Below are 17,183 nucleotides of genomic sequence, written 5' to 3'. Positions count from 1 at the left end.
GCTGCCAAGCGCACATGTAACAGGTCAGCTGGTGTCATAAGTACAAAACTGCTGACAGATACCCTTTTAAGGATTCCATGATGAATGTGATGCCAAGGTTGAAGAATGAGGAAGGTGGACCCTCTGGGTGGCGCAGAGAGAGTAGCCCCATGATAGCGGTGAGGTTGGCACACAAGCGTTTAACACTGGACTCCTGTAAATGTAAGGCGCGTGTACCCATGACAACACTGGCAGGCAGCTCAATGTTTTCTCATGGTAACACTGGGTCACATTGCATCTAATTAGTTTTTTGCAGTTAATTTGCTTACCTGTGCTAGAAAATTGGAAGGTGAATACTAGTTGCTATGAAAACGCAAGGTTAACGGAGCAGAGCAGGAACTGTTGTCATAGGGACTCCTCTCCTACAGGATAGTGGGTCGGTCACCAATGACTTGGCGCAGAAACAGGACCGTCTTCATTTTTCAAGGGTCTTTAGTTCAACAAAAGTATTTAAAGGCTTTTGAGATTTATATTTTTTATTATTTTTATTTTTTTCTTAGAGGGGTACCCTGACTTTAAACCAACCATGTGGTGGTGTGCCTCTCGCACCTCCTGCTAAACTGAAATCTGAAATAACATTGGAGTGAGTGTTCAGTTTCCCTGCAGCGCCACCACAGGTGAAATGAAGCACTACATGCTTCTCATTGAAATCACTGGGCTGTCCATGTGATGCTGGGTCCTCCAGAGGAAAAGATGCACTTGTTAGCTGGTCTCTGCTGTAGTTAGTAGAGGAAGGGTGTGAATGGGGAAGCCCCCCCCCCCCCCCTCCCCACTGTATTATTTTCTTTATTATATTGACCCAATATATCCCCTTATCCATGCTAATTGGGAGTCGAGGGCTTTCCCTGAAGTGCAATATTGATGGCCTGTCCACAGGATAGGTCATCGGCATCTGATCGGTGGGGCTTCGACCCCCACCGAGCAGCTGTTTGATGAGGAGCGCCACAGCCTCATCCTTGGCCAATGACCTAACTTCATCGGTCACATGGCCTGTTTGCAGCTTAGTCTCATTCAAGTGAATGGGCCTGGGTTGCAGTACCAAACACGGCCACTATACAGCGTACGGCGCTGTGAGAAAGCTGCAGCACCAGCTGATCATAGGGGGTGTCAGCAGCCAGACCTCCACCGATCAGATACTGATGAGCTATCCTAGGGCCAGGCAGTATAAACATGATCACACTAGGTCCTATCAATCAAAGTGCAGAGGCTGTGGCAGTTGCAGAGGGGGCAGAGCCTCTGGGTGTAACGGTAACGCCCCCGTTGCTCCTACAGACCCATTTGCATATACTAAAACTTCATTTTTCTCAGCAATGCGGGCACATATGAACATGGGACCAACACAGATGCCTTCAGCTACCAAGTGCACATGTAACAGTTCAGCCAGTGTCATAGGTACAAAACTGCTGACAGATGCCCTTTAACCATTTTCATCTATCTAACCTTACAGTCACATAATACTTAAGGTACTTTCACACTAGCGTTTTTCTTTTCCGGCACGGAGTTCCGTCCTAGGGGCTCTATACCGGAAAAGAACTGATCAGTTTTATCCCCATGCATTCTGAATGGAGAGCAATCAGTTCAGGATGCATCAGGATGTCTTCAGTTCAGTCTTTTTGACTGATCAGGCAAAAGATAAAACCGCGGCATGCTACGGTTTTATATCCGGCCCAAAAAACTGAACACTTGCCTGAATTAATTTTCCATAGGAATATATTAGTGCCGGATCCGTTCCTTCCCGTCTGCGCATCCGCAGACCGGAAAAAATGTGAAAAAAATTAATGCCGGATCAGTTTTTCCGGATGATACCGGAAAGACGGATCCCGCATTTCAATGGATTTGTAAGACGGATCAGGATCCTGATCAGTCTTACAAATTCCTTCAGTTGGCATACGTTTTGACGGGTCCGGCAGGCTGAACTGACTGCCGGATAACTCTGCTGCAAGTGTGAAAGTATCCTTAGATGGTTCAAATTTTTTTGCAGTCACTCGATTCATCAGCGATTTTAATACTATGGATCAGTCATGATTTCCTATATCGTTTGGAAAACCATAACTGCAAATTCTGAAGTTTTTTTTGTCTCAACACGAATGGCTTTGCATATACCGCATGAACCCTCACAACTTCCAGATTGTTCTGTGCGGAGGGGTGAGCGTCTACCATGTTAATACATTACCTTAGGGAGTCATTTTGATGCCGTATTTAATTAAAACCGGATTGCATTTCTTTGGTCTCATTGAATATGGAGACTGAATCCTGATCTTTGGTATTTAGTAGCCATGTCTATCTGATTTGGGGGTGTTTGCCCTCCCCCATTGTATTCGGCAAAGCAGAGATTCTCAAGTTCATCACTGGAGGAGCTCACAACGTTGACCTTTTTAGTTTTAGTTATATATTGACTTTAGCCCCCTGTACACACTAAGGGGTAATCGTAGGGTCTCCTGTGATCTCGGCTCCCCCACAAACTGCTCATCAGCAGGAGGAGGTCCTACAAGCGATACACAATGATACATCCTGATCACATTGAGGGGTCTCCTGACTGATCTGGTTACATTGTATCATTTCCTTCATTTACATTGAGGATTCTGCTGGACGCTGTGCAGACAGGCACACCCCTGACAGCTTAGCCGAGATACAGAATTGTCTTCTCGGCTCCCACAATGCACCATACTCCAGTGCAGTACATTGTGGGAGACGTAGTTCATATCCACGTCAGACTATAGAACACTGCCCGGTCTAAGAACTACACCTCCCACAATGCACCATAACAGAGCATGCTCTGTACAGACCCGTGAACCAGCAAGGGTTTGCAGTGAGATCTCTAGCAACCTGAGGGCTAACAAGCAACCAACAGAATTGTGAATGCAGCTCTGGATGGGAGAAGACTTCTTCTGTGTAACTCGAGATCCATTCCAAGATAAGTAAAGGTAGTCCTGGTTATTTGTAGACTGAAGAGGAGACCTGCTCCAAGATGCAGGTGGAGCATCCTAGGAGCTTGCTTTTCTGTATAGTGAGGACACATTGATGCTTAAAGGGAACCTGTCACCGAGATTTTGTGTATAGAGCTGAGGACATGGGTTGCTAGATCACCGCTAGCACATCCGCTATACCCAGTCCCCATAGCTCTGTGTGCTTTTATTGTGTATAAAAACCGATTTGATACTTATGCAAATTACCTGAGATGAGTCAGAGCTTGAAAATATGTCTCGTCTCTGGTCACACAAGTGAGATATGACTCTTATGTTAATTTGCATATGTATCAAATCGTTGTTGTTTTTTTTCACAATAAAAGCACAGAGAGCTATGGGGACTGGATATTGCGGATGTGCTAGCGGCCATCTAGCAACACATGTCCTCGGCTCTATACCCCAAATCTCGGTGACAGGCGCTCCTCTCTGCTGTGTGATGTGCACCAATATCAGCCAATTACCAGTGAGCTAGAGGTTGTGTCAGTGCTCAGCACATATATTATTATTTTTTTTATATACAGTGTAATTTGCTTTGCAGAATAAAATCGCTCCAGATTCTCCCATTCACACCGCTCCTTGCACACATATTGTCGTGGCTGCAATCTGCTGCAGTTCGCAACACTCGGCATTCCTCTACAGATATTTAAAAATATTAGATTTTTTTTTTTACCGTTTTTAAAAATACAAAAAATAAATCATTGTAAATTAAACAAAAACCTATTAAATTATTATTATGGTAAGAACTTGTACCTAGAACCTCCAAAAATATATTTATTAAATTTTTTGCCCCTCTCTTGGGCAGTTTCTATTAATTGCTATGTCTGATATGAAAATCATTTCTGTAATTTTACTCGTGAATATGGATAGAACAAAAAAATTTATATTTATTTATTATTTTTTTATTAGACGAATACAATGCAGCGCCCCTAAAACGTTGGTTAGAGAGCTAATTTTTATTGTATTTATGGTATTTCTTTTTACTGTTTAACGCGTATTTTATTTTTGCACATTTTATATATTTTACTTTAACGTGCTTATTTATTATTAATTTTTTACTGCTGTGTAAAATATAGCTTTAATGATCAATCCTACCATCCCCCTCACTTGGCATTTTCACATGTTCACACATTTTATTATACATATATAATTCTTTTTTTTTTTTTTTTTTTTTTTTTTTTACATCATCTGCTACTGAATTGCTAATGAAGATCTGAATTTAGCCTGGGACGTGTTAGAGTTGTTCTGCTCTGTTACTGGCTGGGCTGCCACTGACATCACATCATGGGCAGCTGTTGGCTGTGTGCTTACTCTCAGCCTCCTGTATTTGCCTTAACAGACTGTTTGCCAGGTGCACGAAGCATCGTCTGAGTGCAGGGTGGCAGTAATCGCTCTCTCAAAGAGCAATTCAGAGTAATTGTGTAGATGCTATGGAAAGCATATCTTCTGTAATTTGTTGCAATGAAACTAGAAGCCGGGATGGTTCAGGTATGTGACTGCAGAGCAAGTCCTCGACTTGTTAGCTACTGGGCTTTTTATTTTTTTACTCTACATTTTTTCATATTTTATGCAGTTTTTCTGCTCTTGTTACTAGTGCAATATTTTATCACATTTTTGCACAATAATATTTTTTTTGGATGGTGCACTGTATGAAATGGCTGCAATGTTTTTGTGTTGTCTTTTGTTTTTGTGGAAGTTTTAAATGATATGGGATCAGAGTTGTGTCTCTGGAATCTAGTAGCTATTGATGTGTAATGTTCCGAGAATGTCACCAAATCTTCCAGAAAACCCTGAAAGTGTTTTATATTTATTTGTAATATATATTTCCTTGTGGTGTGTGTGTGTGTGTGTGTGTGTGTGTGTGTGTATATATATATATATATATATATATATATATATATATATATATATATATATATATATATATATATATATATATTTTTTAAGATTTGTGATATCTTAGTAAAAACAATTCAAAATTTTTTTTGTTTTTTTTGTTCTATGTCTTTGTATAATATATAGTTGTATGTAAAAGGAATGTGATGAGTTCGCTTTGTTCATTATCGGAGCGTGCCAGGCATGTATGTCCTAGGTCACTTGCTGGGAATTTTAATAGTACTGGAGAGCCGGACTGGACCCAAGTCCAGAGCCCCCCCATGTGTTTTGTGAAAAACTGGCATTGCTCTCTCTATGTCTGTTCTCCAACGTCAATCCTTATTTGCCACCGTCTTCTGCAGTTATTTTAGTTTTTGATTATTTTTGGCCATTTTTAGTCATATGCAGTTTTACTCGTGTGTAAAGTCTGCCTGTCGGTAAAATGACCTTATCTAGCCGAGTGTTACTGTTTGCAGGACATTACAATTGGTTGTCGCTGGTGATTTAGTAACTGTTACTGGAGGAGACTGTGTTGGCGAGAGATGGAGCGTCCAGTAACACATAATTATCATGTAATGTTCCTGGTCTGTTGTGCTGTCAGAGCTGTAAATATTTCGCATGCTCAGTGGTGTGAACTTTGAAGCCCCCACCCCTCGCCTCGCGTGGTCCCCTGATGGACCGTACTGCACGTTATTGCACTTTTCTTCCCCAGCGCTGCAGGCTTTTTTTTTTCCTCCTCTAGAGATCACCTTGGCGTGTAACCAGGTGACTGCGATTGATTTCGTTTTAATAGGATAAAATGACACGGCCGGCCCCGTTGATGTGCTGTGAATCTCTCATCGTCTTTCCACTTTTTTTTTTTTTTTTGAAGTGTAACGTTCTGCATAATATTTAAGGAGGCGCTTATTACCGTGTCCTTCTAAGCACAACGTTCCCACCAGTGATAATGAGAGCAGATGATGATGCCGGCTGCGTTATATGTAGAGGTATTTCAGAGCTGCAAAGCCAGAATCCTATTAACAAAGGCTGTCTTTCTTTATGCTTTTTTAATGTATTTTGAGAAGAAAAAACAATTGTCTTTTTTAAAATCTTTTTTATTTTGTTTTGCTTATTTTATATTCCAGTTCAGTGTCCCTATGTTTCGAATGATAAATCTGTGCAAATTGCCAAATCCCAGGCTTGTTTTCCTATTTAGGTTTCCAAATCTCTTGACGGTGAAGTATTTTTTTATTGCATACATTTTTTGCATTATCCCTGGTTGCAGATGAGAGGAAGGTTCCTGGGTTCTTTTACGGAGTCTTGTCCGTGCATGGATATTTTTGGGGGAAGTGATTGTAAAATTGTTTTGCATCTCTATCTGTACCTCTATATATTTTTGTGTGTTGTCTTTAGGTTGGTGCGAGAGATGCCTCACTTGACCTCCAGCCACATCACCCAGCCCAGGACCTTCCACTGGTGACAGGGACATGGGACGGCTTCTGTCACCTTCCAGATGGTTCATTACAACTGACATCCTGCTTAATCTCGGTGGGAAGGAGCCTGAAAATATTTCTCTTTGTTACTCTGGGACATCACATACTCATAGCAGTAGGATTCATCAGGTAAATTTCCCATCCAACTGCCCCGTCCCCCAGGTATGTACATTAAAATCTAGAAGAAAAAAAAAAAGAAAAAAGGTTAGGAATTTGATTAAAAAAACAATTGGTCTTGTGACATCTCGTTCTTCCTGTTCCTCCAGATCTTAGTTCTTGGGTGGGGGTTGGATGTATTTTGTCTTGCCTTTTGTCTACAATATGCTGCAACAATCTTTTGTTGGTGTAGGACTAAAAGTCTCAGCATGTCCCTACAGCCCGAGGCCTATGGGGCATACTGGGAGTTTCACATCTGCACCAGATGATAGTTAACAGCCTTGGAAATATCTCTTGGAACTTGACAGTAATTGCCATGCTAGGTTTCAAAAACTGGAAGAACAATGGTCGAGTGCCCCCGCTGGTGTCTTGACCTTCCAGTCCTCCTATGGATCATTCTGGATGGAGAGGGGAGAAGTGGCCAATAATTGCCCACCTCTCGATGAGGTCACCTCAGAAGGGCTTACTAATTGGAGAGCAGATTTGATGAGGGCAAGGCATTAGGCTCCTGTCGGTAGTGAATTGCAACGGAAACTTCCAAAATTGGCTTCCAATTATTGTTTTATTCCGGTTATTATATTATTGGGGTAAAATATTTCCTTGCAGTTCAGTATTTTTTATTATATAGATATAGATATATAGAATCCAGAAGAAGGACGGCACTCCAGTAGGGTGAAAAAAATTATGATACCTTTATTCAACCATCCGGTGCAACGTTTCGGCTCTAAATGAGCCTTTTTCAAGCATATATATATTTTACAATGCTCATGAAACCAAAATAATGGAAGAAAATGTAAACCATTAACACCCACATAGATGAGGTCCTCAACCAACACACTGATAATGAGCCCACATGCCGAGACCTTGCCTTCCTGCCTATATGTACATGTATTGCGCCGTAGCGTGCAGCTTAAAACCCAATGTTCTTTTACTTTACATGGCGCTAACCTATGTACATGGAATCTGTCGCCTCCCTCCCATACAGATGGGAGTATGAATTCACATGCTGGGGGTAATAGTGATTTATGTGAGGTGACCCAGCATCTGGGAACCTTTGGAAACTCGGAAAGGTCCCTGCTGGTTGCAGCATGATTACAACGTTTCGGTCTGCGCGGCGCTCGAATTATTTAGCATAGAACTAAACAAACGATGATAAATCTGCCCTTGCCTTTGTCTGGCCTTTTCAGGGGCACGTTGCTGTGATAATGTATTTATATCTATGCCCGGAATCTGCTCTTTTGTTCTTGCTACCTGTACGGCACAATTTTTTTATTTTTTTATTTGAAGCTGCAGCTAATGCTTCTCCTCTCTTGTTCCCATGGTAACAGGAACCGCTCTATTGTTAAAGTCTATGTTTAGAATCCTGGCTGACACTTCATGAAAACAATTAAAGCCAACCCCCTATTTTACGGAATTATAGCCCCTAAAAATTGGGATGGGGGTGGTGGTGGTGGTGGGAGAACTCATTTGCATTCCATTTGGTGTCATTGCAGAAGTATTGGTACCCTAGACTGGTTTACAGTAAGCAGACAATCAAATGACTGCAGTGAAAGCCATTATTGTCATAGGTTGGTGGGTGAGACGCTACATAATGTCTGGCATTCATGGGGAATGGGGTACATAATTGTATGGACATGAAACACAAGAAAATTCTAAAAAAATAAATTTGGTTTTATAAAAATGCAAAAAAAACCACAATTTTTTATTTTTTTTTATAAAATTCCCATAAATTGACAAGCAATACAAAAATCTGTCAGTTCTCAGTTCTAAAAAAAAATAAATCTAAAATTGATTGTCTTGCAATTTTTCATTTTTAAAGGGACTTATTGTGGTCTGCCTAATAACCTGCCCTTGAGGCACGTGTCCGCTTTGCAAGCGATTGTGCCGGTGTGCAAGGTTTAAATGGGAAAGCCACACTCTGTAGACCACTGGGAATGCATAGAATTGGCCATATCGGGGAAATAGATGAAGAGCCTGAAGATTGGATCATGGGGCTTGACTATTTCCTGACTATTAATGGGTAGAAGGGAAAGGGAAGGGGAGTTATAATCGCCACGGGTACAGTTAATGGATTTAATTGTGGTGGAATGTGACTCCTCAGGGGTTAAATTGGAACCGCACAGTCAATAGACCACACTGGTTAAGCTGTTGCAGTCTGAGAAAGGGCAATGGGCTAAGAATTTGAGGATCGGAAAATTGTGCCTATTTTACAGGATTGTTTTAACCCCTTCTGTGCTATACATGGTTGACTTGATAATAAGACTGCTGTATGTTCAGGGTAACGCGCTATGGGATAACTTGCGGGTGTGTATTGCGCTCATGACTCGATACACATCCTCCAGCAGTAGAGACAATTAGTTATGGCAGCCACAGTTTTCTGGTTATGAACTATGAATTGGCACTATTTGTCGCCATGAAATATTCATGGTGAACGTCTACACACCTGCCGTGTCTCGTATGGAGTCGCAATCTGCATAATATCATGTAGCAGAGCCAAGTTCACCTTTTGAGGCTATGCAGCTGGTAAAGCCATTGGTTATGGGGTATACTTTATTATCTTGGCTTATAACGCAGTCCCGAGAGTGAAATGGTGAACTCGGCTCTGCTACATCGGTCCATTAAAAAGACCAGTGCCAGCTAGATATGAATTTAAATGTTTTTTTTTTTTTTTCGGCATCTTCAGGTTTTGTATATCCTTTAAAGTTTTAAAGTGACCTTTTCCAATGAGGATGTCTGGTATTGTTGCTGTAAAAGACGACCCAGATGCCATGAAGGGATCCGAGAACGACCTGAGCCACTCCAGCTCAATCGAGAACCTCCTCCTGACCGCAGGGCTCGAGAAATCGCCGGCAGAAAGGGATGACGGTGGTTGCGATAACCAGCAGGATCCTACGGTAAGGCCGAGTCGCCAAGGGCCAATGTAACCTGTATTATCAATGATCATCCCTTACAGCGTCAGGATTCTTAAAAATGCGTGCACTGCATGAGTTTGTCATTGTGTGGGGAAAAAATGACGCATAAAATAAAATCTAGATATACACATACAGCGTAGATCGCCTCATTGCTTGTAAATATAGTTTACCAATATTGTTCTCGCCTTTCCCTGTGCTGAATGCATTAAAAAAAATGGAATAAAATTATAGCTTCTCACAAGACATAATTGCATGAGAAGTTGCGAATATCGCCAGGTGCCATTTTCCTTCTGCCATCTAAATCTTGGCGTCGACTTGGATTCCTCAGGTCACAGCAAAGTCATGGTCTTAAAGGATTGCTTCTGTAACCTGTATGTCATATAAAATAGCAGTAAAAACCATAAAGACCCAAACACAAAGAAGTAGTAAAAGTATAATGGAGTCAAAAACATTGGTTGCTGTTCCGTTACACCGCCAGGTTTGTTTTGTTTTAGGCCAGGCGGTCAAAAATGTTTTTAAATTATTGAATGTTGCAATTTTTTGTTTTTGTTTACTTTTGTACTGTTTTTGGCAGATTCCTCTACATTCACCACCCCCTTTACAATGAGAATTTTTGTATGAATATCATGGAGGTTTACATATATATTTTTTCCCTCTACAAGCATGCGTAGTGCGTACTCAGATATATATATATATTTTTTCTGTATATAGAATTTTTTTGGGTGCGTTACATAACCGTGTACACCGAAGTGAGGAGGGAAGGCACAGCATTTGAGATGCCATCCTTGCTTCAAAATCTTTGCCAACCCACAACTATTTATTTTACTTTTGTGATCTTATATTCCCCCCCCCCCCCCCAATCTTCTCAGCGAGGGGCGCGGATAGTCCATAATTAATGCATTTTTAGTTGCTTAGAGTTAATTAAATATATATATATATATATATATATATATATACACACAGCACCCCTGCTGGAATTGGGATAGGTGCGCACATTCTCCAGGTGTTAGCTGAACTCCAGATGTTAGTTGAAAGTCTATGGGAAATATGAAACCTAGGACACAAAACCTTCTTCTTTTTTTTTTTTTTTTTTTCCTACCACCATTTTTGTTATTTAGGTGGCCTCTTTTGGTGTTTTTCTGGCATTTTGAAATCTCCTCTGTAGGGGGGAAAAATGCTAGAAACCCCAAAAATCTGCTTAGGACAAAAAAAGTGATAAATATGTAAATGGTTTCTATAGCGTATTTTTAAACTGATTTGTTTGTGTAGGAACCCTGATAGACACCCTGTAAGTAGCCTAGTCCATGATAACTTCACTTAAAGGGGATCTCTGGGATTATGTAAATGTAAGTATATTCCTCCTGAGTACCTTGTCGATCATGGCTGCGGGTGGGCAGGATTGATTAGACATGTCTGTTCAGTGCAGTACTTAGCTGTGTCTGTTTTCATATGTCCTGGGCAGACAGACATAACTAATCGATCCGGAACATGGGAGATTAAAAAAAAACAAAAACTATTTTTTCCGTTTCTGTGCTTCAGAGTATCTGCATTTCAGGACCAAACCTTGAAGAAAACCTTTTTGCAAGTGAGAAAATTAGTTGTTGGAACTCTCTCCGTGTAATCCTGGCGATCCCTTTTAATCGCATTTGATTCATTTACCCTTCTTCCTATCGAATGTGGATATGGAGAAGAGAGTAGAGAAAATTTTTGCTGTTTTTCAATTTCGCTAGGAATGTTCCCAAGCAATGTGCCATGAATAGTGACAGTGACGCACTCCAAACCCTCACTTCGTCGCTACAATTTTCCGCGTAATTACAAAAGCGTTCAGCTGCACTGCGGAGCTGTGTTTGATTGACACAGAACCCTTTCCACTTCATTACTCCATGAGAACTCGCAGCCCGAAACTAGTTTCCCCGTTTCCACCGGCGGGCGTTAGGAGGTTGGCTTTAGTGGAGCATCGAATTTTAAGGATACGTTTAGTAACGTTCTTGCTGGGGTTGCTGGCTCCTTTAAGAATTGACTACTTCTATCACGACCCCGAGCAGATTTGACACTTGTGATTGGTTCCCCGATTTTTAATTTTGACACCTTTTTGTTAACTTGCAAAAAAAAATAAAAAATTTGCATAAATTAAATTTGACCATCCACGCTGAATATAGTAGTATGGTGAATGCAACTTTCTCTATAGACGAGGGAAATTTCCGTGACCTTGACAAGGTCACTTGTGACATTGAGCCCAACTAGTCGTGAAGGTTAGAAAACCCCTTTTAGGTCATTCGGGGTCTTCATCTTTTAGCCCGAATGTTCACAAAGAGGATCTCTAGCTCTAGAGGTCCCAGCACATTCATACATCACATGGGCAGCTCCTTGATTTGAATGGGAATTGTGTAATGCTTCATTTCCCCTGTGGTGGCGCTGTAGGGCATTGGACACTTGCTGCCAGGTTCCCTCGTGGATTATATTTGAGCACTGAAGGTTTCAGCAGTGAGACACGGAATTTAGTTTTAGTTCCTGATTGGCCGCCATCCCAACAGTAAACGCTGTCCAGAGATATTGGGTCAGGCCGAAAAACTGGGCCTTGCCTTGATTGTCTTTATATTGTAGATAGGTGCTGATACATTGGCCTACACTGGTTTTGGCACTTTTGAGGGTACATGCACACATTCAGGGTTCATGTGCGGAGAATCTGCACTGAAATCCGCAGGTGTTCGCAGGCAAATCTGTGCGGTCAATCTGCATCAATTGGTGCGGGTTTTACTAAGTGAATGAAGAAAATCCGGTCAGTAAAATCCGCAGCATGTCAATTTTATTTTTAAGGTCAAAATCTGCGCGGAAAAAAATCTCCATGTGCATTGAGAGTTACAAATTCTAATAGAACACAGTGGGCATGACCTACGGTGCGGATTTTCCGCACGCAATCCTGATCGCGTGCATTTAGCCTTAAAGGGGATTAGTTATTGATGACCTATACCCTGCGACAAGGTCCTCTATATCCGATGGCTGGCGGTCCGACGGCCAGCACCTCCACCTATCAGCTCTGTCTTCCTGGCGCCGGAAGCTGTACAGTGGATGGAAGGCTCCGTCCACGGAGTATCTTTGGGCGCAGGCGTACTGCAGCTGTTCAGTCACGTGTGAGCCCAGCCTTTAAAGGGGTTTTCGTTTTTTCCCACATGGATGACCTATTCTCAGGATAGGTCATCAATATCAGAAGGGTGATGGTCTGACTCCTAGCACCCCGTAGATCAGCTGTATGAAGAGAACGCAACGTTCATGTCGCCGTTTACCTGCTCGACATTTCCGTGGCAAAGAAGTGTAATTACAGCTCCTACTCCATCCCATTCACTTTAATGATACAGAGCAATTGTAGTTATACTCCGTCCCATTCAAGTATATGGGATGGAGGAGTTGTATTTATATCTGCCTGCCGTTGTAAGTTGGCCACGTGTGAATGGCAAAGACCATCGCAAATTATTGGAAATTTGTCTATAGGACATAGGCGCTACCATAGTGTTGAATCCACGTTCATAAATACCAAATGGCGTCCCATATCAGATCTTGGTTACCCCTATTACTGGCTAATTCTCATATCCAGCGTAGCCGGACACCACTGGGGCCCACTGAATCCTCATTCACTATAATAGGATCCATCAGGTTTTAAGCATGAATGACAGATTTCTGCCAGTAAAATACCACTGCACAAAGCTGGCATCCTTGCTGGACACCCGATTAGTCCCATTATTAGGGATCCAGGAGGCTAAGGCAGTATCCGGCTATGCTGGATACAGTAATTCCGATATCCTGATCCTGTGCTGGAACAGAGTACTGGAGTGCTAAAGTGCACATAATAGGATGCAGCTTAAGGTTCTCAGAACTACAGATAGTTGACAAAAAGTAGCAATCATGGGGGGCAGCAAATTTCTCTGGCTTGCCGGCATTTTTACTGCTGAACAACACTGTTGTCCTACTACATATGGCTGATAACAGAGGACAGTAGGAGGTGTTCTTCTGCATTGAAAATGGGCATAGAGATTGACTTAAAATTTAGCATCCCTATAAAGCTCTCCACTCTTTTTGAAGTGGGGGACGAGTGATATGGGTTTGTACTGCATGGACCTATATAAAGCAAGTGAAAACAACCAAATCGGAAGTGATGGGCTAAAAAGCAAATAAATAAAACAATCCACTTGGATTCTCGAACATTTCTGTAGCGTCACATACCAGTTATATGATCCTGAGCCAAGTGCCAATGATATGGTCCCTATCTGATTTCAACTCCCAGTGATATGGTTGGTTGAAGCCCTGGTATCAAGTTTCCATAAGACTCGTATTATACTTTTACATTTTATGGGAATATAAAATATAGTTGTTTGATTACAGCTGCGTACAATAACATAACTGGTGCCAAGTACATACTGCGTATCTGCAGCTTTCAACAGCTAGGCAGTGAAATGTAGAAATCCACTCCTGAGCCATTTGGTTGCAGAACCCAGATGACCAAAAACATGGTCAAAGGATTCAGGTGATATTGTCTGTGTGCATGGCTGATTTACATTATTTGTGTACGTTAGTAGTTGTTTTTTTTTTCCAAACCGTTTTGGGTGATTAAACTGATAATATCCAATCTAATTGTGTAATTATCATGTGAGATTTTATTGTATGGAGCCGGTAAGGAAAATGGGCTTGTCCAGATACATCAGACACCAAGGGAAACAATATTATAGCACAAACAGAATAGATTTTAACCATTCAAGCATACTGTTTCCCTTAGTGTCAGGTGGTCAGGTGACACCAAGGGAAGCAATACAATTGAACTCACAAAATCCAAATGAATTATACCATTATTGTGTGCAATCAGAAAAAATTTATAGATTTGCTTTATGCAGCTGGTAAGGACAATCTGTGGTGCCAGATACCTGTGACACTAAGGCTACATGCACACGACTGTGTGCCCCCGTGGCCGTATTGCGGCCCGCATACAGCGGGTATCGGCAGTCTGCATTCCGGATCGCAAACACGGAGATGCGGAACAGAGGCACGGATCGGAACCCCACGGAAGCACTACGGAGTGCTTCCGTGTTTGTGGCCGTGCCTCCGCACCGCAAAAAAGTAGCGCATGCACTACTTTTTTGCCATGCGGATCGTGGACCCCATTGCGCATGCGGCTGCCCCATGGTCTGTGCCCGTGCATTGCGGACCGCAAGTTGCGGTCCGCAGCACGGGCACAGAGCCCTTAGGTTCGTGTGCATGTAGCCTAAGGGAAACAATACGTTTGAACTGATGAGATCCAAGCTATTTCTTCTATCGTATTGTTTCCCTTGGTGTCACAGGTATCTGCACCGCCTATTGTCCTTACCAGAGGTATCAGGCACCCCCTGAGACCAAGGGAAACGGTATGATTGAACGGAGGAAATCCAACCTATTTGTGCTATCATATTGTTTCCCTTTGTGTCTGATGTATCCGGCACCACATATATTATCCTTACCAGCTCCATACAATAAATCTATACAGTCTTCCATCTAAATGTACCTAATAATAGTACAAAGGTTAAGCCTGAGGATCATATGCAATCCTTACTATGGTTCTGCTTTGAACATTTTGCCCCAGATTGACTTCATACCCACACCTGAAACAAGTTACAGACTTTTAGTATCCACTTAGCTTCACAGGGACACATTCAATCAAGAGAGGATTTAAGCAGAATCCTTGGACTCCCGCTCTTCTTCTGTGCACACTGTGAGACTGTCCGTCTCATCTGTCATATATGGGTCTCTTTAATTTTTTCAAAATTATTCACTTTACCCTTGCTCAGTAGGTTTGCATTTGTTTTGTTTTTTAATTCCTGTACATTATTACTTATTTTATTCCAATTGTATTTTAGAACCTAATGTATATATTTTTTAGCCAAAGAAATAATTTACGGTAAAGTCACTTGAATCCTACAGAGTAGATAACTACTATAAGCAGTTTTCGTTGCTCGGCCTCAAGTAACGTGTCTGAAGACATCTTTTTTTTTCCGGCATTCCATTTTTCAGTGTAATAGAGGCTAGGATATACAGTTCTTCAACATCGGCTTCAGAATTGACACATAAAGCTTCTGGAATTGGTTTAAGTTGGAGAGCGTGCATCGGATGATCAGGGAGATTTATCACACAACCTTCAATCTTGATGCATGATGCTGATAAAGAGACAAACCAAATAAATGTAAAAAAATAAAAATGAAAAATAAAACAAGGCGCCAACTAGAGGCTGATATAATTTGTTTTTGTATTTACATGTAGCGTGATCAGTATAATATAGGGAAACGAATACGGAAACTAAGTGAATTATTTGTCTGCCAGCCGCCTCTCAGGGGATTGGAGGGGGAACGGAGTCAATATCCAAGAATTCAGTTGATGTATTTTTTATTAAAATGTCATTTGAAATCGGTTGTTTTTTTCCCCGCATTAACTCGATCAGTGGAATACACATAAGCCGCAAATCAGACTTTTTTTTTTTTTGGAGGCTAAATTTTTATGATATATTTTTTTAATTGCAAAACATAATTGGGATCATAACTTGTGTTTAGCAAAAATGAGTGTACGACAAAATAATAAAAGCATTAGAATATGTTATTAGGCTTTTGTCTTATTAATTACTACTGGAAAATGCGATTACAGACTCACATCATGACTTATTAAAAAGTTGGGGGGGGGTGACAACATTAGCTCATGTGTCGTGGGCGTGCCTGTTTATAAACTGATGAGTCAAGGTGAAATTGTTATACAGCCCATCAAGGCTAGGCAGATTTTTTTTATTTTTTTTATGTAGTTATAGCGCATTGCCCAAAAAGAGATAATTTTTGGGCAATGCTTGATGATCCTGACTTTTCCCAGTGGTGGTGTGAAGGAAAGGGAATTGGGGATATATTTTATTATTTTTTTTAATTTTTTTTATTTACAGGACCTACTTAAACACCTCAGTCTAACCATAGTTTCATGTCTCCTCTATAAGTTGTCTTAGAAATAATTCCTGCTTCGTTTACATCCACTAATAGTAGTTTTAGATCTTGAAGTTCTTCCTCTGTGTTAATTAGATGTGTTGTACCTAATCTTTTTAGCGCGCGGTTCAGCCTTTGGGGCAAACCGGAAAAAGGTCTAAGGTATAGTAACGGGACTGTTTGGGGCATGTTTAGTGGGCTTTTTGTTTTAGTTTTTTATTTGTGCTCTTGCACGTGTTTTTTTTTTTTTTTTTTACTTTGTACTTGCAGCTTTTTTTGTGTGTGTTTTTGTTTTTTTGTATTTTTATTTTGCGTGAACTTTTTGTTTGCTCCTTTTGCAAAATGTACTAAGAACATGCTTGTGGACTTACTTAGTGCTGCCCAATGCATTGTGAATGGAAAATAAAATAAAAAAGAAATAATCTATATTAATATTTTTTTTAATATTTTTTGAAGCAAGTCTCTTCATGTGATTATTTTGTAAATCACTTTCTTTAGTCAAGTTCAAAGTTAAAGCTAGTGCGGAGTCTGGCTGTGTGTGAAGAATCGCCTCCTCCTTCCACAGCTGATTCCCCCTTGGAGTTTCAGGTAATGTATAGGTTTCCATTAGTCTTCAACGTTTGTGAATTATTTTTGGAATTTTCTTTATTTTTTATTTGGCAACCTTTCCTCTTAATCCCTAAGGCCTATTGCACACGACTGTATGGCTTTTTTGCTGTCCGTTTTTCACGGATCCGTTGTTCCGTTGTGTTTCTGATTCTGTTCCGTTTTTCCGTATGGCATATACAG

General features: G+C 41.1%; 1 protein-coding gene across 1 annotated transcript in view; it reads left to right on the top strand.

Moving 5' to 3' along the window:
- The window catches only part of R3HDM1 (R3H domain containing 1), an 86,755-nt gene that overhangs the window by 25,024 nt on the left and 44,548 nt on the right, over positions 1 to 17,183 (top strand). The window contains 4 exon segments of the mRNA XM_040441530.1: positions 6,270 to 6,478; positions 9,189 to 9,399; positions 16,515 to 16,556; positions 16,893 to 16,982. Coding sequence (XP_040297464.1) covers positions 9,229 to 9,399; positions 16,515 to 16,556; positions 16,893 to 16,982 — 303 coding nt within the window. The 5' untranslated portion in view covers positions 6,270 to 6,478; positions 9,189 to 9,228.

The sequence above is a fragment of the Bufo bufo genome, chromosome 7, assembly GCF_905171765.1.
Source record: "Bufo bufo chromosome 7, aBufBuf1.1, whole genome shotgun sequence".
NCBI classification, from domain to species: Eukaryota; Metazoa; Chordata; class Amphibia; order Anura; family Bufonidae; genus Bufo; species Bufo bufo.
Note: the sequence above shows the minus strand (reverse complement) of the source record. Positions and strands in the feature narration are given on the sequence as shown.